Source organism: Ipomoea nil, unplaced genomic scaffold (assembly GCF_001879475.1).
Source record: "Ipomoea nil cultivar Tokyo-kokei standard unplaced genomic scaffold, Asagao_1.1 scaffold0317, whole genome shotgun sequence".
In the NCBI taxonomy this organism is placed as follows: Eukaryota; Viridiplantae; Streptophyta; class Magnoliopsida; order Solanales; family Convolvulaceae; genus Ipomoea; species Ipomoea nil.
This window is the reverse complement of record NW_017616745.1, coordinates 7,342,171-7,365,444: the sequence shown is the minus strand read 5'-3', so window position 1 is coordinate 7,365,444 and position 23,274 is coordinate 7,342,171. Positions and strand designations below refer to the sequence as shown.

Sequence of the window (23,274 nt, the reverse complement as noted above, 5' to 3'; positions counted from 1 at the left end):
GTTACATGGTTCATACTTATTTGAAATAAAAATCAAATATTTTATAGTATTGATTTTAAAGATTATACATAAACTTTTGATAGGACCTCATTTATTTATAAGAATAGTGCCATAAAAACAACCATGGTTGCGTAGTGAATGAGGAAGCGGCGGAGATGAATCCAAAGGATGCAGAAGCCCTTCCCAGTTATCACTCCCACTCAGAACCCTCATCTACCAGCTACGCCTGTGCTTGAGATCAGATCATCAGATCTACGAGCAACAATATAATAAATTAAATTCATTAATTACTGCTCTTCTATATATGTATCTGGACGGAGCACGTCAGTTCCGTTCTTGGAGTCAACCACAGAATTGAATTGAATATATATAAATGCGTAGACTACGCATTTATATATATTAAATTGAATTGGATAAGTGTCCGGCCATGCAGCAGTTGGTTATATATATGTTTTTTCTTTTCAAAAACTGAATAAATTCACGTGTTAATAATATTTTAAATTAGTAAATATTATAATATAATTACAATATTATCCCAATTAATTAATTACTATATTGATAATTAAGTGTCTAAATGTTCCTATTTTCACTTAATATTTAACTTCATTTTACTTGAGAATTGCTTGATGTAGGGGGACAGCTTGCAGAGACGACTTCAGCATCTTGCCATCGAAAAGTGACTTTAACTACTACGCTACTATAAGAAAATAAAATTGTGCCTTCGCTACTAACAAATGTTAAAATTTTTAGCAAAAATGATATTTTAAGTGTTATTTTGTGATACAAATCGTTAGGTTCTACTTTCTATTTGGATTGGATTAAAGTAGATTCCGATTCTTCAAAGTGAGACAAAGAAATTACGTATTAGTACAGAATAGCACATCTACTATACTTGTACAGGGAATCTGCAAAACTTGTATAAATGTAGCGGTATGGGTGACGCGGAAAGACCTAGGATTTCTTCTGCAACACCTATCGCAAAAAGCATAGAATACTTCTATTTTTTAATTAAAAGGTATCCGCGACACATTATCTAAACAAGTGTGGTGAATATCTCTTATATACCTAATTTTTTAAAAACAATTAACTCCCATTTTCATAGCAGAAATACATAGAAGGAGATAAAAATATAATTACTACTGTTGACTCAAAGTGTTTTGTCAAAGTTGTGCAAAAAGAATTCCAGTTCTATAAAGGAATATCAGTCATAAGAGGAATAGCTAATGAAGAATACTAGTTCTAGAGGGAATTGTTATTGAAGTTTTTCTAGTTCTAGTTTGATTAGGAATAGCTTTGTTATTCACAAATATGTTAGGAGTAGTTACTATAAATAGGGATTGCCCTTTATTGTAGAACTCAAGCATTCAACATTAATCTTGTGAGGTACGAGAGTCTTTGAGAATATGATACTAAATTCCCCTAGAAAGTAGTACATGTGTTTAGGTTTCAATAGTTTGGTAGGAAAGATCATTCTATTGTGTAATCTCAGGTTCCAAACAGTGTACTTTAAATATTGAGCTTTTAGTGGATTTAGGCAAGTTCTCAAATTGAGAAGTGCCTCGCAGATTAGGGTTGTTTGCCCGAACTGCGTTACAGATCGTTTGTGTTACAACGTTAGTTTCAACATCATTGTGTGCTGCGCTTTACAAATTTTCAATTGGTATCAGAGCCATACTGCTTAAGTTACTAGCAGGATCCTAATAGAGTTTCCAAGAGAAGGACTATCAAACACAGAAGGGATACAGTGCTATGAGTGCAAAGTGTTTGGACACATCCAGTCAGAATGTCCAACATACTTTAAAAGGAAGAACAAGACATACATGACAACATTAAGTGATGACTCAGACAGTGAAGAAGTCACCAACACCAATTTCATAGCACTCACCACAAATCATGAAAATAACAACGGAGAAGATATACAAGAATTACTAGAGGCATATACTCAACTACATGCCAAATGGGAACAAATCATCAAAATAAATCTAGATCTCATGGAAGAAAATCAGTTTCTAAAAGATGAAAAAGATAGAGGAGAAAAACGCCTTAAAGATACTCAGAATGAATTAATGGAGTCAAAAGGCAGAGAGGCCAAACTGTTACAAGAGATCAATGAACTAACTGAGAGGCCTAGATCTCCAAATCCAGCATCAAATGAAAGTCATTCTTCTAAAATTCCTGAAGTGTCGCAACATCACTTCCAACACCGAAGGAGGATCAGATGTTATTACTGTCACAGACTGGGGCACATAAAAGCATATTGCTTCAAAAGATAAAATGATCTGTATTACAGACAAATCAACAAAGATTGGTCAGTACAAAGCATGAAAATCTGGGTAAGAAAAGATCATAATGTTGCCTACACCTCAAAAACTAGCAAAGAACAAAACGTATGGTATTTTGACAGCGGGTTTTCAAGGCATATGACAGGAAATCCAGGAAATCTGGAAAACATTCAGTATAAGAATGAAGGACATATTACCTTTGGAGATGGGGGAAAAGGCCATATCATTGCAAGCGGCATCTTGAATGTCCATGGGCTGCCTAGGTTGCCAAAAGTCCTTTTAGTACAAAGTCTAAAAACAAATCTAATCAGCATAAGTCAGCTTTGTGAAGATGAACTCAAAGTAGAATTTTCTAAGGACAATTGCACTGTGTTTAATCAGAATCACAAATGTGTCATGATGGGAAAAAGGTCCGCAAACAAATGCTATACATGGGATGGTGACCTATCTGGTTTACAGACAACTAACAAGCAAAAACAATCACGGCACCAACATATGGGACACATAAATTCTCATGACATCAAAGGGGACCAAGAAATATTCCTAGACTATTCAAGTTATTCATCAAACAGTAAGACTTTCAGTGCAGACAGTACAATGGAATCCATGAATGTGGTTATTAATGACACAATTTCAAGAATAACCACTAATGATGACGAAAGTCCCAGAGTTGTTGAAACAACTGTTACAACACCTCTGACTACTGTTATGCAGAATCACAAAACAGAAACAGAACCAGATGAAGAAAAGGATGATGGCTCTGCAACGATCATTATGAGCCCTGTTCTGATTTCACAGGAACCCTACCAAAATATTCAAGACGAACGCGAACCACCTCCAACCTGTTTGTGCAAGACAGCCCTAGAGGGCGAGGGTGGTATGGCGGTGGCAACGGAGCGTTTTCCGGTGATGATTATGTCACCGGAAATTGGAGAAATTCCAGTTTCGTCTAGGTTATCCCATGAAGATCAGATCGAATATTTTAGAGATCATTTTGAAGAGCTTTCACCGGATTTTGTGCTATTTTCAGAAATTAATGATGGCGCAGAATTAGTACGTTCGAAATTTCGGTCAGGAAATCTAGATGCGATCGTAAGGCAGAAGAGACCGATTGATGGAATCTCAGTGGATTCATGTTTGCATGGCCAGAATACATCTCCGATTAAAAGAATTCTCGGCAGATTGTCTGAGCTTTGGCGTCGCGCTCCTCCGATGTGCAATTTCCCTTCGGGATGTCGCGATTGAGGAGAAGTGATGAAATCAAAGGCGTTGGTGGTAATAACAGAGGAAGAATAAATTAGAGGAGAAATTAGATGTGATAGGCTGATATAATTGGGAATTTTTTTAAAAACAAATCATACTCAACGATAGCACTCACCAATAACAGAGATACATGGAATCAATTAAGGAGGAGATGAGTCAGAAGTCAAAAGCTTTCTATGGAATCAAGGTTTTTGCCAAAAATTTGACAAAGGGGGAGAATGTTGACTCAAAGTGTTTTGTCAAAGTTGTGCAAAAAGAATTCCAGTTCTATAAAGGAATATCAGTCATAAGAGGAATAGCTAATGAAGAATACTAGTTCTAGAGGGAATTGTTATTGAAGTTTTTCTAGTTCTAGTTTGATTAGGAATAGCTTTGTTATTCACAAATATGTTAGGAGTAGTTACTATAAATAGGGATTGCCCTTTATTGTAGAACTCAAGCATTCAACATTAATCTTGTGAGGTACGAGAGTCTTTGAGAATAGGATACTAAATTCCCCTAGAAAATAATACATGTGTTTAGGTTTCAATAGTTTGGTAGGAAAGATCATTCTATTGTGTAATCTCAGGTTCCAAACAGTCTACTTTAAATATTGAGCTTTTATTGGATTTAGGCAAGTTCTCAAATTGAGAAGTGCCTCGCAAATTAGGGTTGTTTGCCCGAACTGCGTTACAGATCGTTTGTGTTACAACGTTAGTTTCAACATCATTGTGTGCTGCGCTTTACAAATTTTCAACTGCCACCAACCATTGAACCTAAACACATTATCTGATCAAGCTGGCGCAACATCTTAGCAGTTTCTTCATCAATCTCGTACAACCCTGAATGAATCCCTCAAGAACTTCAAAACAAAATTCAACACAAAATTAATTCCAATTCAAGCCCCAACTAGATAGTGAAAACAAATGCCATCTAATTTAATTTTCTTCCTCTTATTAAAAAAATACTTTGTTAAATTTCGTTAAATCAGTCAACAAAAAGTTAAGTTAAATTTCGAGTGTTGTGCTTAGCTTGTCTGAAGATCTGTCTCGGAGGGCCCAGTCGGAGACAAACGCATTGTAACTCCGTATTTCTTCGGCGACGCCGCCTCTTCCGTTGACGTCGGTGAAGTCTCAGCTGCGCTGTCAGAGCCCACCGTCATATCAATTTGTACTCGTTTTGTGAACAAAGAAAGAAGAAAAAGTTCACAAACTCTAACAGAGATCAAGGAAATCTGAAGCAACCCATAACAGATCAGGAAATCTACTTGGGGTCTAATATATGTTGTGTCCTGGAAGTCCACTCGTCAGAAAACTGTTTAATTTATCGTTCTTCCACGCAAGCTGAATACCAAGGGTTAGCAAATACAGCAGCTGGGTGAACTTGTTTGGGTTCAAAATCTTCTTTGTGAGCTTGGTGGTTCAGTTACTAAAGCCCCAATATTGTACTATGATAATCTTGGTGCAACGTATGTGTCGAGAAATCCCGTTTTTCACTCTCTAATGAAATACTTAGTTTTGGATTACGTTTTTGTTCGAGAACGAGTGCTTGATTCAATGGTTCTCAATTTGTGTGTTAAGCATGCATATTTATACTCGGGACCAGATTGCTGATGTTCTTACTAAGTCTCTTGGGCGAGATATGTTTCTTTGTTTTCGCTCCAAGATTATTGGAGTCTCTTATGGATCCTCCATCTTGCGGGGACGTATTGTGGATGTCTCATAATATTGATCAAGATAGTCTATTGTTATGTTTTGGTCATTCTATTCTTCTGTACTGTCTGATCTCCATTTGAATAAGAGTTATTAGTGTGTTTCCCACTATTAATTTTGCTTATCTTTAATTGGTATTTAGTTATTATAGTCTTGTATAAATAGTGTTCATTATTTTGTTAATAAACAACACAGAAAGATTACTTCTCTGATCTATAGAAGAGGATTCAACTATTTGGGAGAAGGTTTGTTCATAAACAAATTAAACAAGCAAATCTTAGATTACATATGCATATGCATTCAATTAACCACACTGCTAGCTAGAGCTGGCTGTCTTATTCAAATTAAAGCAAATTCAATTCATAAATAAGTAGAAATTTGATGGAGATCGAGTTTATTCAAAAACGTAACAAACAAGCAAACTACAAACAAGTGAACAACGTAACAAATGTTACATATGCATTCAGCCACACTGCTAGCTATAGCTGGGTGGCTGTCTTATTCAAATTAAAGCAATGCAAGCAAAGAAATGAAATGAAATGGTGCGGTTTAAAATCTGTCATCCGGTTCGTGATCATCGAGAATATAACTCCCGTCATCCTGTTGAACCATTCCTTTATCTTTTACAATCCACCAGGCCACGGGTATATTATATTCGTCTTTCAAAGCATCTTGATACTTATTAATTTTGGCAATATCAAACTCCCCGTGAGGCTGGAACCCTCCTCCTTGAGACGACCCTTGGAATCCATCAATTCCATGCATATAAAGATTATAATCGTGATAGCCAAGACCCGAGAGATCAGGCTTCAAAAACTCTGATTTCTTAGATTCAATCAGCAAAACCTCTCCCACAACTTGGTAAGGTATAAATGGCAGTAGGGGGCCTCCAATTGGGATTGCAGGTGGCGGAAGTTCTGGAACAATATCTTTGACATCGGTGATTCGCAAGCCTCTGAGATTTTGTTGGTTTTCAAAAGCATTCTTAAAATTCACGTCCCCTACTTTGGGACCTGCAGACATGAAAGCAGTGACAGGAATTTTTGAGTTGAATGAGTTGACAGCCAGGTCTGTTGCACTCAGTGTTGCCATGGCTGAACCCAAGCTGTGTCCTGTCACGGTTATGCTAACTTCCTCGTTCTTGTATAACTCAACAAGTCTTGCAACTTCGTCACGAAGCTATATATGCAGGCAGGCAACAAATAAAAACATATATATATATATATATATATATATATATATATATATATATATATAACTTGAAGTCCAAAGAGCAGAAAGAATTATATATATATATATATACCTGATCTCTGGCAGTCTGTTGGACATCTAGATTGGTGGTGGTATACATATCGTACCAACCCTTATGCACCAGAGGCTCAGAATTTTCGCCAAAGATTAATGGCGCCTTAGTAAAAAAGAATGTGAAATTAGAGTCCCACTCTAAGGGTCGCATTGTTCCCCTCCAAACAACCAGAATGTCTCTGTTACAGGGCTGGATCGCGTCACAGGCCTACGGACTGGACTCGAGTGGCGAGCCGGAGGGACGGGGGAATCTGGTGATCTACCTATGGTTAAAGATAAGAGAGAACAAAGGATAATGATAGCTAGTGGACACAAGATTGTTAAAAGAACTGAAGCGTTTCTGGAGTGCTTCTCCTCCCAATCTTTCATATACTTGAAAGCCAAAAAATAAAATCCAAGATGATCTCCCCCCATGCATGGCGAGACTTAAATACAAGAAATAAAGAACCTATCCTAGAAAGCAGGAGAAGCAAAACTAATAATAACGTTAACAAACTAATAGTAACGTTAACAAACAAGAAGATAGGAAATATTTATTTTGAAAAAGTCCTAGGCTGCTGCCACCTTCTTCTTCCTTCGCTGATATGTTTTGCCAATGAACGTATCAATACCCCCTCCCTGCAAATCAAGCTTGTCCTCAAGCTTGTAATCGGGAAATAATTCCTGGAAATGAGAAACAGTTTCCCACGAGGAATCCTCAGGCGCGGCACCCTCCCACTGGACCAGAACCTCAGGCACTCCACGATTCAACCGGGAGCGAAGTACATCGGTAGGCCGAAGCAAAACCGGGAGCGAAGTACATCGGGACAACTTAGTGAACAAATGGCGACGAACGGACAGTTGGCGATACGGATGGAGACGTAACCAGACCCACTGGCCTAACTGGAAGTGGACCTCACGATGATGATGATTATAAGAAGCGGACATACGGGCCTGTGCAAGCCGCAAACGGTCACGAACTTCGGCCAGAACCATATCCCGCCTTTGTAAGTGATCATCTATGGCCTCAAGTTTTGAAACGCCTGGTTCATATGACAGAAGTTTGGGAGGATCTCTCCCATAGACAACTCGAAAAGGAGTCGTGCCGATCGAAGTGTGGAACGAAGTGTTGTAGCAAAACTCCGCCCACGGCAACCACTCCACCCATTGGCGAGGGCGATCGCCCACGAAGCAACGCAAGTACATCTCTATCGTACGGTTGGTCACCTCCGTCTGGCCATCGGTTTGCGGGTGGTATGCGGTCGAAAAGGACAAGGTAACACCACTGAGTCTGAACAATTCTTTCCAAAATGCGCAAGTAAAAGTCTTGTCCCGGTCGCTAACCATGCTCTCCGGGACACCGTGCAACTTGACGATGTTCGCAAAGAAAACAGTGGCGACCGTAACCGCCGTGAAGGGATGCGAAATCGGAATGAAGTGAGCATATTTGGAGAACCTGTCAACGACGACCAATAAAGCAGTTTTCCCGTGTACCTTCGGTAATCCTTCCACAAAGTCTAGTGAGACATCACTCCAAACAAGTGACGGAATAGGCAACGGTTGAAGAAGACCGGCCGGTCGCAGGTTTTCCCACTTGTTGCGCTGGCACGTAGTACACGAGCGCACGTAGTCCCGAACAGAGGTCTTCATTCCTCGCCAATAGAATTCCCGGGACACCCGGAACAAGGTCTTCTGAGCGCCCTCATGCGTGGCATCATGAATACCTGCAAGGATTACAGGAATAAAGTTAGAAGTAGGAAGTAGATAAACACGATCTTTATACCTGAGGACTCCATCACGCAAAGACCAGCGGTCACCAGCCGAACCCGCATTCACACGATCGAGCAAGGATTTTCCTTCCGGGGAATCGTCCAACTCGCGGGAAATGGAGTCCAGCAACGAGGAACGAGGACTGGACAAGAAAAACAACATTGGGGAGTCCTCGTCACGGCGGGACAACGCGTCTGCGACCGCGTTTAAACGCCCGGCTCGAAACTCAACCTCAAAATCGTATCCTAATAACTTGCTAATCCAGTGGTGTTGAGGAGACGTCGTGAGACGTTGCTGCAAAAGGAATTTGAGGCTGTAATGGTCCGTGCGGATCAAGAACCTACGACCCCATAGGTAGTGTCGCCAATGACACACTGCCTGAGCGAGGCCAATCAATTCCCTCTCATAGGCCGCTAACTGATGATGTCGATTGGCAAGCTTGCGGCTAAAAAAAGCAATGGGGTGATTAAGTTGATGCAGAACCGCCCCAATACCCACCCCCGAAGCGTCACACTCCACAATAAATAATTCATCAAAGTCCGGGAGTTGCAGCACTGGTGCCGACGTGACAGCGGATTTAAGCTTAGCAAAAGCGACGTCCGCTGCAGGGGTCCAACTAAAAGCGTTAGATTTTAATAAAGAAGTTAGGGGGGCCGCAATTAAGCCGAAATCTTTAATAAATTTCCTGTAAAATCCAGCTAAACCCAAAAACCCACGCAACGCGCGAGTAGACTGCGGCACCGGCCATTCCAGGACATCTTTAATTTTATTAGAGTCCATTGAAACGCCGTCCGCAGCAATAACATGACCCAGATAGCAAACCTGAGACTCACCAAAAACGCACTTAGATTTTTTTAGGAGTAAATGATTATCATGCAATAAAGCAAAAACCGTCCGAACATGATGCAAATGCTCAGCCCATGTCCTACTATAGATAAGTATATCATCAAAAAAAACGAGGACAAATTTACGGAGTAAAGACCCGAAAACCTGATTCATCAACGCCTGGAAAGTGGACGGCGCATTGCACAACCCAAAAGGCATTACCAAGAACTCGAAATGGCCGTGGTGCGTTCGAAACGCCGTCTTTTCGACGTCATCGGGGTGCATGCGAATCTGATGGTATCCGGACCGCAGGTCCAATTTGGTGAAAAAACGTGAGCCGTGCAACTCGTCCAGAAGTTCGTCAATGACGGGGATGGGAAACTTATCTTTAACTGTTTTGGCGTTGAGTTCCCGGTAATCAATACAAAATCGCCAAGACTTGTCTCGTTTAAGGACAAGCAACACGGGCGACGAATAAGGTGAACGACTAGGCCGGATAAGGCCCAATTCAAGCATGGCCCCGCACTGTTTCTCTATTTCGTCTTTTTGTGCCTGCGGGTAACGGTAGGGACGAACAGCCACCGGGTCCACCCCAGTCGCAAGTGTAATACGATGATCACAAGAGCGAGCCGGAGGAAGTGACGTGGGCTCCTGAAATAACACAGAATAGTCAGTGAGAAGATGTTCTAAAGCGGTCCTGGCCGGCGTTGTGCTTATCGCGCGCAACGCGCGATGGGGCCGAAGAAGCTCGCCGTGCCAAGTGATGGGGTTGCCTTTAACGGTAAAGGACATTGTAAGGGCAGTGAAATCCCAAAGAATTGCTCCCAAGGTCCGCAACCATTTAACACCCAAAACTAATTCAAAACCCGCCAAAGGAATAACATACGGACTAATAAAAAATATTAAACCATCCTTAACAACGCGAACTTTATCGCACAGTCCAGAGCCGGAAATCTGTTCGCCATTCGCGACCGCAACCTGGAGACCGACGCACTCGGTGACCGGGAGGCCAAGCAACTTCGCCGTATGCTCACTGATGAAGTTATGTGTACTGCCCGAGTCAATCAAAGCAGTGACAGGCGTGTCTGCGAGAAATACTTGCACCTGCATAGTTTGACCGGGATTAGAACCTGTAATGGCGTGTAAGGAGATCTCTGGATTGTCAGTAGCCATCTCCGGAAGAGGGTCGCATTCCGCGTCTGAAATAGTGTCATCCAAGACGAGAAGGAATAAATGCTTGCATTGATGCGCAGGGGTCCACCGTTCGTCGCAATTGTAGCAAAGGCCACGCGAACGCCGGTGGGTATACTCTGCGCGTGAGAGGCGTCGTTCCGGTGGAGGAGTCGCGCCGACGGGCCGGTTCGAAACAGAGTGCGCGCTGGCCGACGAAGACGCGGAACGACTCCCTAGCGAGTGGGCAGTGACACTGGCCGGGAACGAAGCAGTCGCTGAGGGACGGCCAGAGGAGATGGACGCGGACTGCTTCGACTGTGTACCTGAAAAAGAAAGGTTGGCGGTGTTAGATTGTCGTCGAGGCAATCCCGAAGACTCGCGCGGAGCACATGACTGTCGTCGGCTATATGAACGCGCCAAGTTCATGGCGATATCCAGGTTCGCCGGCCGGTGGTTTTCGACATCAATTCTCAGCCACTCGTCGAGGCCGGCAGTGTACAAGTCGACCTCTTGGTCGCGACGAACAGTGGTGGAGCGCATGAGCATTGACTGGAACTCGTCGTTGTAATCCTCAACCGGCTTCCCGTCTTGATTGAGCTTGGCTAGCGATCCCAGAACGTTGCTGCGCAGCCCAGGGCCAAAACGCAAGAAACATCGCTGCTTGAACTGCTGCCATGTCATGTCTGGTTCCTCAAGCTCCAGCCGGAAATGCCACATCTGGGCGACACCCGTCAGGTGGAACGCGGCGGTGCTGACGAACTCTTGCGGCGGCGTGTTCTGGGCTTTGAAAAATTGTTCACAGTGATGCATCCAGCCAATGGGATCATCTCTGCCATCATAGCGGGGAAATTCGAGGCGCGTAAACTTAGGCAGGGCTGTGGTGGCCAGACCGGAAGACGCCGGAACTTGGGCAGCCTCAGGGCCTGTGTGGGGTGCAGCGTGGCTGCTGGAAGCGGTGGCCGGCTCTTTTCCGGTAAGAAACTGGCGGAACATTCGGCGCAGCTCATCTTGGTCAGCGCGCATGGCCTCCATCGCTGTGAGTTGGTCAGTGCGCATGGTCTCGAGCGCAGCCTGGAGGTGTTGGACATCCCCGCGAATCGCCGTGAGGGAGTCAGCCGGTGAGTTGTCGCCCATGACGATAGCCTCTGATACCAAATTTGTTACAGGGCTGGATCGCGTCACAGGCCTACGGACTGGACTCGAGTGGCGAGCCGGAGGGACGGGGGAATCTGGTGATCTACCTATGGTTAAAGATAAGAGAGAACAAAGGATAATGATAGCTAGTGGACACAAGATTGTTAAAAGAACTGAAGCGTTTCTGGAGTGCTTCTCCTCCCAATCTTTCATATACTTGAAAGCCAAAAAATAAAATCCAAGATGATCTCCCCCCATGCATGGCGAGACTTAAATACAAGAAATAAAGAACCTATCCTAGAAAGCAGGAGAAGCAAAACTAATAATAACGTTAACAAACTAATAGTAACGTTAACAAACAAGAAGATAGGAAATATTTATTTTGAAAAAGTCCTAGGCTGCTGCCACCTTCTTCTTCCTTCGCTGATATGTTTTGCCAATGAACGTATCAATCTTCGTCCCAAAGCAACTTTCCCAGCATCCGTGGCCACAGCCACATACCCATTCCAGTTTGTTTCCTTTACCAATGCATCCGCTCTTGCTGGCCTCACATCATACCCTGTAACTCCGGTTGAGGTTCCTGCTGTTGCATACAAGTATTTGGTCACTTCATATCTGAAACAAATTAAGAAAATAGATCAGAACGTAACAATATAATTTAATTAATTGAGCTAGCTATGAAGATTGAAGGGGTTTAGATCAGAATGAAACTGTTATATCGAAATGAAACTGCAGTATATACTCACTGGAAGGGGGTTCCCTTGACAACTCCTGTGTTGGCGAGGAGGTTTCTCCTGGCGTATCTGCACAATCCAATATTTTTGGAAGCTGGGTCAGTTATGAGACCTTCTCCTGTGGGTACACTCATGGTTGTGTAGTGAATGAGGTAGCGGCGGAGATCCGAATCCAAAGGGTCCAGAAGCCCTTTCCAGTTTTCACTCCCACTCAGAACCTTCCATCTTTCAGCTATGCCTGTGCCACTCATCTTCAATTCAATTCTCTCTTTGCTTGCTTATTAGCTTCTTTTAATTTACTTGTGATGATGATGATACACTTCAGTTCCCTCTCTTTATATACACCAGCCATGCCATTCATCACTTCCCTCGTGCATCACGAGCCAACATTTTATATTCTAACACTTAGCTTGAGATTAGATCAGATCGATCTGCGGGCAACAATATAATAAATTAGATTCATTAATTTCTGCTCTTCTATATATGTATCTGGACGGAGCACGTCAGTTCTTGGAGTCCACTACAGAATTGAATTGAATATATATCCATGCGCAGCTGATGGATATATTAAATTGAATTGGATAAGTGTCCATGCAGCTAGCAGTGGTTGTGTATAAGTTTTTTTCTTTTCAAAACTTGAATACAATCACGTAGTGTTAATAATATTTTAAATTACTAAATATTATAATATAATTACAATATTGACCCAATTAATTAGTATATATTGATAATTAAGTGTGTAGGGAAAGGATCAGGTGCATTTGTTGCTTCCCGTGCGGATGTGTGCGGTGGATTAATGTGCGTGAGGTTTATACTTAATGTGCGTGAGATTTGTACTCAATGTGCCTAAGATTTGTACTTAATGTGCGTCATGTTAATATGCGTGAGTTTTGTACTTAATGTGCCTGAGTATTGTGTTTAATGTGCGTGAGATTTGTGCTTAATGTGCGTGCGTATTTCAGAATTACGAGCTCAAAAGGAAGCAGAACATTAATGCCCAAGCTTCTTGTTACTTCTTCCTTCAATTTGGCCATGGATTCTGGATTATCAGCTACCTTCAGTGCAGTTGAATGTTTATATAAATGACACACGCACAGTAAAATTTGCACAGCAGCTAAGTGTGGATTTCTGTTGTATTATTCCCATAATTTTTAACCACCATAGCTCGCCTCCGCATCATCATCATCAGGGAGGGGGCAAATGGCTACTGGGGATGGGTAAGAAGCTGACATCAATATTTTCTGCTGCATTTTTCACATTCACGCACATTAAGTACAAATCTCAGGCACATTAAGCACAACACTCACGCACATTGAGTACAAATCTCACGCACATTAATCCACCGCACATCCGCACGGGAAGCATTCACTGTACGGGAACCTTTCACTAAGTGTGTAGTTATTCATATTTTCATTTAGGGGGTGTTTGGTAAATAGTTATTAAGATTAGTGGATTTGATTAGTTGATCTGGGATGGAGTACCTCCATTTCGTTGGTTTCTAAACTTCCCATCAGTTGTGCTACAGTTTTGTTCTCCCAACCAGTATGTTCATGTATTGCAGTTACTTTCATCCTGAAACGTTGCGGTAGGGACCTAATATTTGTCTTTCACCAGTTTTGGTTTAGGAAATGGTTCACCAGGGATATATAGTAGCTCGATTTGCAAGCTCCTGGACTCAGCTCATGCGTGAAACTCTACAATGGTTTCTTCCTCTGATCTTTCAATCTGAGTTGTTCAGATTCAGATCAACTGTATAGTAGTTTGGATTGTTTCACAGATTCAGTTCCTTCATACGTGGTCTCAAGTGTATCACATGCATCTTTTGCAGAGTCACAACCAGCAATAAGTGTGAACTGATCTTCATGCATTACAGATACAATTGTATCTAATGCTTTGCTGTTATAGTTAGCTAATGCAATTTAAGCTTCGGACCATTCACTCTCTGATTTTGGCACAAGAGAATCACCTTCAGCGTCTCCTGCCTTGGTGGGATGCTCCCATCCAGTTAATTGAGACTTCCATACTCTTTGTCATTGGGCCTTGATATGTATTTTAGTGCGAACTTTCCAATAGGCATAGTTAGCCCCTTTTAACTCAAATGGTCTCAAGATTTTATCCATTTTGAAATTCTTAAATACATGTAAGACAGACCACACAAGTAAAACAATAAAGAAAAATACTAAAGCCACAACATGCATATGATGCCAATCTTGAATTCAAAAAACATGAAACACCCAGAAAGATGAACTAACAAATTAAGTTTACTGGTTCTGATACCAATTATTAAAATTGTAAATCTTGAGTGCAAGACAATCCTAACTAGAAAGCAAGCCATATCGCAAAGGAAGGTGCACTGGCCGATGCTCTTGCATTTTTTTTTTCCTTTCTTTGTTCTTTGTTTTAGGTTATTAGGTTTGGTTTGCTTTTCCTTCCATGTTCTCTACTGTTCTTGCCTTAAATTTGAGGTGAATATGAGCTTCTAAGACAAAACTTTTAATAAATTTTGTTTGATTGTTTTTTTGGTTGTTCTAGATTTGTAAATTACAGCTGTGCGTGTTTGGTTTGATTTTTGTGGGTGATTAATGATATAAATGATTTGTGATTGCTACGTGCACAGTGGAAGTGATTTTTCTTTTTTCTTTTTGTTTTTTGTTTTTGAAAGGGGTATTCGCGATTGCCAATGTCCTTGTGGTCAAGCGGCATGAAGTGCTCTCCCAAATGGAAGGTCATGGGTTTGAGCCTCAGTGGAGGCGGTATTGACTCGGTGGGCTTCAGTAGGCTGAGAAAGCATATGAACAGATACTAAACCCACGGTCAATAGCACTAAAAAAAAAAGGGTAAGCATATGAACAGATACTAAACCCACGGTCAATAGCACTAAAAAAAAAAAGGGTATCCGCGACCGTTTCAGCAGAAAAACGATCTCGGTGGGCTTCAGTAGGCTGAGAAAGTATATGAACACCCAATGCCGTTTAATACAAGGAAATTTCGATTTTTTTTTTATACAAATCAGGTTAACCCGCTATATTTTTATGTCTATTTTTTTAAAAAAAATTCATAATTGAAGATCAAAATGCCCTGAATTTAATGAAATTTAAACTGTTGTTTTGATAAAAGACTAAAAATTGTCATACCACAATAATACTATGACAAAAAATGAATGTTCTGAAAAAAAAATTTAAAAGTAGACCGTCACCTATAAATCTATGACAAAAAATGAAATAAACTCTTTTTTAAAAATAAAAAAATAAAACAATCCGCGTTTGTTTTATATAAAAATGGTCGCGGATTCTCAAACTTTCCACGAACGCTGGTTCACAACTGTCGCAGAAAGCTGAGTTATACAATAATTGCGAAAAATTCATTACAACAGTAACGGATTATGTTTCACCACTCAACTATCCCGGCCTTATGAACTCTTTTGACACATCTTTTAGATTGATTCTTGATATAAACTTGTAGACACAAAAAATATAAAGAAAATATATTTTAGATTGATTCTTGATATAAACTTGTAGACACAACTTAAAATATACACAAAATATTATATTGATCGAGTGCACGTTGAATTGTTGGGGATATATATTTAAGGGTTAATTTCAGTGGAGGTCCCTCGTCTTTAATTTGGTGGGAATTTTAAAATTAGTTTCAGACTATTATTTTTGTCATTTAACATTCCAGACTTTTATATTTTGGACACTTTTAGTCCTTTCAGCGAAAGTCTATTTTAGAAAAGGACAATTTAGTCTCTTCACTTATATTTTAAAAAAAAAAAAAATCAAATTCACATGTACAATACATGTACATCTTCATAAACCTTCTTAAAAAAAAATCTGAGCAAAACATGTAAAAAAAAAGAGAGAGAGAGAGATAAGTGAAGAGACCAAATTGCCCTTTCATATTTTGGACTATTATTTTTGTCATTTAAAAGTGTCATTAAAAATTGCCCTTTCATATTTTGCCCTTTTCAAAATATGATAGTCTAGGATGTTAAATGACAAAAATAATAATCTGAGACTAAATATGAAATTATCACAAAAAACAAGGGACATCCGGTGAAATTAAGTCTATATTTAATTTCATAGCTGAGATATAAGTTTGTCATCATACTATTACTTAAATCGATGTTTAACTTTGTCGTCATACTATTAATTAAATCGATGTTTAACTTCAGTTACGAACGTGGATAATAAACTAATAACTTATAAACAGTTGAATATATATATATATATATATATATATATATATATATATATATATATATATATATATGCATGCAGCTCATGGATATATTAATCAAAAACTTAGCTTGAATACAATCACGTGTTAATAATATTTTAAATTAGTAAATATTATAATATATAGGAAAAAGTGTCAAATTGGTCCCCTAAGTCGAGTGAATAGTGCAATTGGGTCCCCTAAGTGAAAAAAACTCCATTCAGGTCTCCTAAACCTGTTAAATTGTTCAATTAAGTCCAGGTTGACTTGTTTATCAGGTTAAAAGCATACAATGCTGACACGTGTCTTTATTTTATTTTTATAAAAATATTATTTATTATAAATTAATTAAAATATAATAATTAAAAAAATTTATTCTTCATTAAAAAAATATTTATTATAAATTAATTAAAATAATAATAATAATAATTTTAAAAAAATAGATGTGGCCGACGAAAAAGAAGATGGTCATGGCCGTCTTCTAGATCTAGAAAACGGACATGGCCATCTTCTTTCGTCGGCCATGGTTGTCTTTCATAGACGGCCGCGATAGTTTTTTTTTTTTTTAAATTATTATTATTATTATTATTTTAATTAATTTATAATAATAATTGAACAAAAAAAATTGGCCATCTTCTTTCGTCGGCCATGGCCGTCTTTCTTAGACGGCCGTAGCCGTCCGGCCACGGCTGTTTTTTTTTTTTTTTTTTTTTTTAATTATTATTATTATTATTATTATTATTATTATAATTAATTTATAATAAATAATATTTTAATACAAAATAATTTGTTAATTGTTATTATTATTTTAATTAATTTATAATAAATAATACTTTTAATAAAAATAAAATAAGGACATGTTTAACTTGATAAGCAAGTCAACCTAGACTTAATTGAACAATTTTACAAGTTTAGGGGACCTGAATGAAGCTTTTTTCACTTAGGGGACCCAATTGCACTATCCACTCGACTTAGGGGGCCAATTTGACACTTTTTCCTAATATATAATTACAATATTAACCCAATTAATTAGTATATCTACAAATCTACAAATCTACAAATCTACAAATCTAATAAAAGCCAATAAAGTTAGATACGGAAACTAAAAAATGTTGGTGTAATTGTTTAATTTGTTGAAATGAATGAATCATATTATTTTCATTTTAGTATTTTTTTTATGATTTTCTTTCCTTACCCTCTATTATATTATTTTATTTTCTTAAATAACCCTGCATTCCATTACTATAAACTTTAGTAACGGAATATTCCGCTAATTATTTATTATTCTTAACTTATACTCATTAATTTCTATAAGAAAATTCTTAGGTTCGAACATCATCCCAATCAAAATTGTCATAATTGTTACACATATATTACGATCGAATATGTTATAATGTATTTTAAAAAATACAATATAAAATTTAACATAAACTTTGGTCAAATAATTAGCCCGACTAAATACATAGCATTCAAATTAAAGTTGAGCATCAAAGATTATAAATCAGGAACTTTGAAAATCATTTTCTTGCATTTTTTTTTTAAAAAAAGTTAGTTTTAAGTTTTTTGTTCTTTTTTTTTTTTCTTTTAATTAATCTTCTTTTGATTATTTAGAACAAAACTCAATATTTCAATTATGCTTTGTATTATTGAAATGATTTAGGTCATTATGGTATTACTATTTTTTGTATGTATTTCTATAGTGGTACACTTTTACATTATTTTGCAAATATTGTACTATTATTTTTTTTATCGGACAAAATTGTTCTTATATCATTGTCAGACCTACGCGACTTAACTACTAAGTTGTTGATTAGAAATACAACTACACCACTAGACTCTAAACGATCGGACCATTGTCCAAAGAATTGATAATGTTGACATGGTTCCAATTAAACAAGTTTACACATTATACTCAGAATTTTATCAATGCGTGAAAACTTCTAAAGAAATTTGTTAATTAATTTTAACTATATCATTATAACAATATCCAAGGTCGGTCCTATCATTTTATAGGCCCGGGGTGTAGCAACAAAAGTAGGACCTATATGAAATTAATATATATTTGCATAACTACATGAAAAATATACTAATTACAAATAACTTGAAATAAGATATACAAGTTTTTAACAATTTTGCATACACAATAATAATAAAAACAACTCTAGATGTTTTTATAAGTTATAAAAACATCTAGAGTTGTTTTTATTATTATTACTGTGTATGCAAAATTGTTAAAAACTTGTATTTCTTATATCAAACGTTTTCCCGTGCATGTTCACGAACTGCTTCATCACAAGTAATTCGTCACAACAAGCCATATTAGCACAGCACATACCAACCGTGACTCACGCCAAGCCTGGTCCATACCAGATCCATATCCCCTCCTGGTATCCACGCTGCCCCTAACACAACAGCGCCCTGCAAAGTCACACTGAACCCGTGTGCCTTGCCCAGTGCTCCACTAACCAGCTATTGCCATTAGTTAGCAACATGCACAACGCAGCATCAAACGTTCCCAGTGCATGTTCATGAACCGCTTCATCCTGAAGCGTCCGCCCATACCAGTCGTGACTCATGCCAAGCCCGGCCCATACAGGTCCATGTCTCATGACAAGCCCAACCCATATCAGTCGTGACTCATGCCAAGCCCGACCCGTGCCAGTGCCATACTGGCCCATACCAGGTCCGCGACCCCGCCTGATATCCGCGCTGTCCAACACTACAGCGCCCCTCACCACTTTCTCATCTAGCATCTAGAAATATCCAACAAGTCCAAACAATGTTTGATCTTGTTACTAGTAACTGCTAGAAAATCACCTTCACTATAATAAGAATCACCAACATGTAGCACGTCCGTAGCTTCCTGCTTCTTCAACTCCTTCCAATCAGCCTCTTCCAGATTTGCTGGATTTTCCGCCCTCAAGGTTTTCAGAAGGCCCTGATATGCCAACAAATCATTTACCCTAGACCGGCATAACCCAAAGTTCCCTATACCATCAAACTTTGATACCTCGAATTTTGTACTTGAACTGGCCATCTCAACAGTGCTCTGATATCAATTTTTCGGGATTAACAAGAACAAGAAACAATAATAATGGCAAAAAAGATAAAAAAGGCAAGATTTACGTTGTTCGGCAAAGTGCCTACATCCACGGGAGTGAAACAATTCTTATATTCATAGTGATGGTGATAGTGGTGACACGACCCATTAGGAATACAACCAATATATTTATAAGCATCTAATTCCTATACAATGGGTCTACCCGTTTCACTCCTACTCCCAGTATGAGACAAACTCATATTCCTAATCCATACATGAGACAAACTCAACAAAGCATAATTGAAATATTGAGTTTTGTTCTAAATAATCAAAAGAAGATTAATTAAACGAAAAAAAAAAAGAACAAAAAACTTAAACTAACTTTTAAAAAAAATACAAGAAAATAATTTTCAAAGTTCCTGATTTATAATCTTTGATGCCCAACTTTAATTTGAATGCTATGTATTTAGTCGGACTAATTATTTGACCAAAGTTTATGTTAAATTTTATATTGTATTTTTTAAAATACATTATAACATATTCGATTGTAATATATGTGTAACAATTATGATAACTCTGATAAGGATGAGGTTCGAACCTAAGACTTTTCTTATAGAAATTAATGAGTACGGAGTATAAGTTAAGAATAATAAATAGTTAACGAAATATTCTGTTACTAAAGTTTATAGTAATGTTATGTGGGGTTATTTAAGAAAATAAAATAATATAATAGAGGGTAAAGAAGGAAAATCATTAAAAAAATACTAAAATCAAAATAATATAATTCATTTATTTCAACAAACAATTACACCAACATTTTTTAATTTTCATATCTAACTTTATTCGCTTTTATTAGATTTGTAGTTTTGTAGATATACTAATTCATTGGGTTAATATTGTAATTATATATTATAATATTTACTAATTTAAAATATTATTAACACGTGATTGTATTCAAGCTAAGTTTTTGATTAATATATCCATGAGCTGCATACATATTCAATTCAATTTATTATATCCATGAGCTGCATGCATATATATATATATATATATATATATATATATATATATATATATATATAACTGTTTATAAGTTATTAGTTTATTATCCACGTTCGTAACTGAAGTTAAACATCGATTTAATTAATTTTTTGAAAGCCAACCAATGAATAATTGTATTAATGAATCAAAGCTGCAATGCAGTCTGGAGGGATAAATCCCAGTACATAGCCTGATCCTGAATAAAAGCTAACGAAGCTAACGTGTGCGCATGCGCATTAATCTGCCTAGAAACATGATTAAACAAGACATAATTAAAAGACGAAGCTAAAGTCCTACACTGGTCAACTACTACTCCAACATAAGACATTATGATAGTTGTATTCTGCCGTATCGCATTTCTCAGCTGTAAACAATCTGTTTGAATCATTACCGTTGTTATATTCTTCTCCAAAAGCCAGGATAGAGCTTCCTTGCATGCCAGTGCCTCCGCCATGAATGGTGACAAACAATTCGATAGTCTCCCATTTTTTGCCGCAATAAAAGATCTCTCCGGAGACAGCAGCACAATACCATACGTAGCTTCCCCCGTGTCCTCCCGATACCCCGCATCCACATAGCACCGTGGGGTGGTGTCGGTGTCGCCATCCGCCGTAGCCACCGTGGGGGCCGCCGTGCCACGGCACACCACCTGCCGGTAGGAGTGCAGCGCCGCCGTGGCCTGTCTCCAAGCCGTGGTAGGTCGCGGCAGTGTGCCGTCCCATACCGCTGAATTCCTGCATCTCCATAAGCAATAAAGCAAAGCCACCACCGCTGCACTTTGGTCCTCTGTGAACATTGTAAGCACAATTGTTAGCCACTCGGGGAATGAGTTGACAACAATATTTGTTATTGGCAATCCTGAAATATTCCAAACATGTCTAGAATAATCACAATTGATGAATGTATGCATAACATTCTCATGCTCTATCCCACACATTTGGCATGTGGGATCCACCTCCACCCTCTTTATAATCAAGTTGTTAGTTGTTGGAAGAATATCACAAACTGCTCTCCACAAAAAAGTCTTCCATTTTGGGGGTATTTTCATTCCCCACATTTTAGTCCATTTCTCAAAACTCCCAGGCAAGTGATCATAAATTCCCATAATGTGTCTGTAGGCATTTTTAACTGTGTATATCCCATTGGGGTCATCAGGCCAATACCATGAGTCCTCATATCCTGGACTAACAGGTATCCTCAATATTCTACTCACATCTTCCTCCTCAAATAAATCTGCTAAAATATGCGGGTCCCAGGTAGCAGTTTGCTCATCTATTAAACCTACCACTTTAGCGTGCCTGAGCTCTACAGGCATATCAGTCTGCACCAACGGGCTAGGATTATCAGGCAACCATGGGTGTCCCCAAATCAGTGTTGTTTTACCATCCCCTATCCTCCTGCGCACCCGTGCCACCACCATGTCATGAGCTGCCATAATACTTCTCCATGAGTGGCTCGGGCATCCTCCTACTTTGGCATCAATAAAAGTGGTATTAGGATAGTACCTTGCCTTATAGACTTTTGCAACAAGTGTGTCTGGACTTGTGAGTAGGCGCCATGCCTGTTTTCCCAACATTGCTAAATTAAAATTCCTGAGATCTTTGAATCCCATTCCTCCATATTTCTTTGGGATGCTTAACTTATCCCAGGCTTTCCAGTGTATTCCTCTATCCATACCAGTGCCCCACCAATACTTGTTCATTGTTCTCTGGATTGATAAACATACTGAGCCCGGGATCAAAAAGACACTCATTGAAAAGGTAGGCATAGATTGTGCCACGCTTTTCAATAAAATCTCCTTTCCTGCCTGCGTCAGAAATTTCTTGTTCCATGAGCTTATTCTCTGTTTTATCTTATCCTCAATATATGAGAACACTGCCCTCTTGTTCCTCCCCACAAAAGATGGTAGTCCCAGATATTTCCCAAAATTGGGTGCCTGGTCTACCTGCAAGCAAATCGCCACCTCTTCCCTATCATCCACACCGGTATTTTTGCTAAAACAGACACTGGACTTGTGATAATTTACCTTTTGTCCTGAGAGCTCCTCATATCGTCCCAGACACTGTTTAATTACTCCCGCCTCCTCCCCATCTGCTCTAAAAAATAATAGGCTATCATCTGCAAAAAAATAGATGTGATATCTGCGGGGCTCCCCTAGCAACCCTACAGCCATGTATTGAGCCAGACATTTGCGCTCTTTGCAATAACACAGATAACCCTTCTGCACATATGAGGAATAAATATGGGGACAAAGGATCCCCCTGCCGCAACCCCCTGGTTGGCGTTACACCTCCACTATGAACACCATTAATTAAGATGTTATACTGGACAGTAGTAACACACTGCATTAACAAATTAATCCACCGGTCCTCAAAACCCATTACCTCCAACATCCGTCTCAGGAACTGCCATTCCATCCTATCATACGCCTTGGCCATATCCAATTTCAACGCTGCCCACCCCCTCCTTCCACACTATTTTCTATTCAAGTAATGCCCCACCTCCGCAGCTATTAAAATATTATCAGTAATAAGTCTCCCAGGGATAAAAGCACTTTGGGCCTCAGATATGAGGTTCCCCATGAGCGGTTTCATCCTGTTGGCTATTACCTTTGACATGATCCTATACAGAACATTACTTAGAGCTATTGGTCTCATATCAGCTACTGTCTCAGGCACATCTTTCTTCGGGATTAAGACCACATTAGTATCATTCAATCCTTCAGGCAACGAGCCTGAGTTCAAGCAATCCACAATAAATTTAGACACATCTCCCCCCACAATATCCCAATATTCCTGGTAAAATCCAGATTCATACCA

At 39.0% G+C, this 23,274-nt stretch overlaps 2 protein-coding genes across 2 annotated transcripts; both read right to left on the bottom strand.

Annotated features, from left to right (window-relative positions):
* Positions 1 to 5,601: 5,601 nt before the first annotated feature.
* Positions 5,602 to 12,444, bottom strand: LOC109165104 (phospholipase A1-IIalpha-like). The gene is made up of 4 exons (XM_019313726.1): positions 12,169 to 12,444; positions 11,876 to 12,037; positions 6,540 to 6,720; positions 5,602 to 6,415 (listed from the first exon to the last, which is right to left on the bottom strand). The coding sequence occupies exons 1-4, from the start codon at positions 12,405 to 12,407 to the stop codon at positions 5,786 to 5,788; spliced, it is 1,212 nt and encodes a 403-aa protein (XP_019169271.1). The 5' UTR covers positions 12,408 to 12,444; the 3' UTR covers positions 5,602 to 5,785.
* A 6,356-nt stretch (positions 12,445 to 18,800) lies between these two features.
* LOC109166947 lies at positions 18,801 to 22,893 on the bottom strand. Its single transcript, XM_019315856.1, has 4 exons — positions 22,840 to 22,893; positions 20,847 to 22,676; positions 19,217 to 19,423; positions 18,801 to 19,127 (listed from the first exon to the last, which is right to left on the bottom strand). Exons 1-4 carry the CDS (start codon positions 22,891 to 22,893, stop codon positions 18,801 to 18,803), a joined length of 2,418 nt encoding a protein of 805 aa, XP_019171401.1.
* Between the last annotated feature and the right edge of the window lie 381 nt (positions 22,894 to 23,274).

Coding starts and splice junctions, on each gene's coding strand:
- LOC109165104 (XM_019313726.1), bottom strand. CDS start 12,407: ATGAGTGGCACAGGCATAGCTGAAAGATGGAAGGTTCTGAGTGGGAGT. Junction 12,038..12,168: donor GTCAAGGGAACCCCCTTCCA/GTGAGTATATAC, acceptor AATTTGTTTCAG/ATATGAAGTGACCAAATACT. Junction 6,416..6,539: donor AACAGACTGCCAGAGATCAG/GTATATATATAT, acceptor CTGCATATATAG/CTTCGTGACGAAGTTGCAAG.
- LOC109166947 (XM_019315856.1), bottom strand. CDS start 22,893: ATGGCCAAGGCGTATGATAGGATGGAATGGCAGTTCCTGAGACGGATG. Junction 22,677..22,839: donor TCCTGAGACGGATGTTGGAG/GTAATGGGTTTT, acceptor TCATATGTGCAG/AAGGGTTATCTGTGTTATTG. Junction 19,128..19,216: donor AAGCTACGGACGTGCTACAT/GTTGGTGATTCT, acceptor GGATATTTCTAG/ATGCTAGATGAGAAAGTGGT.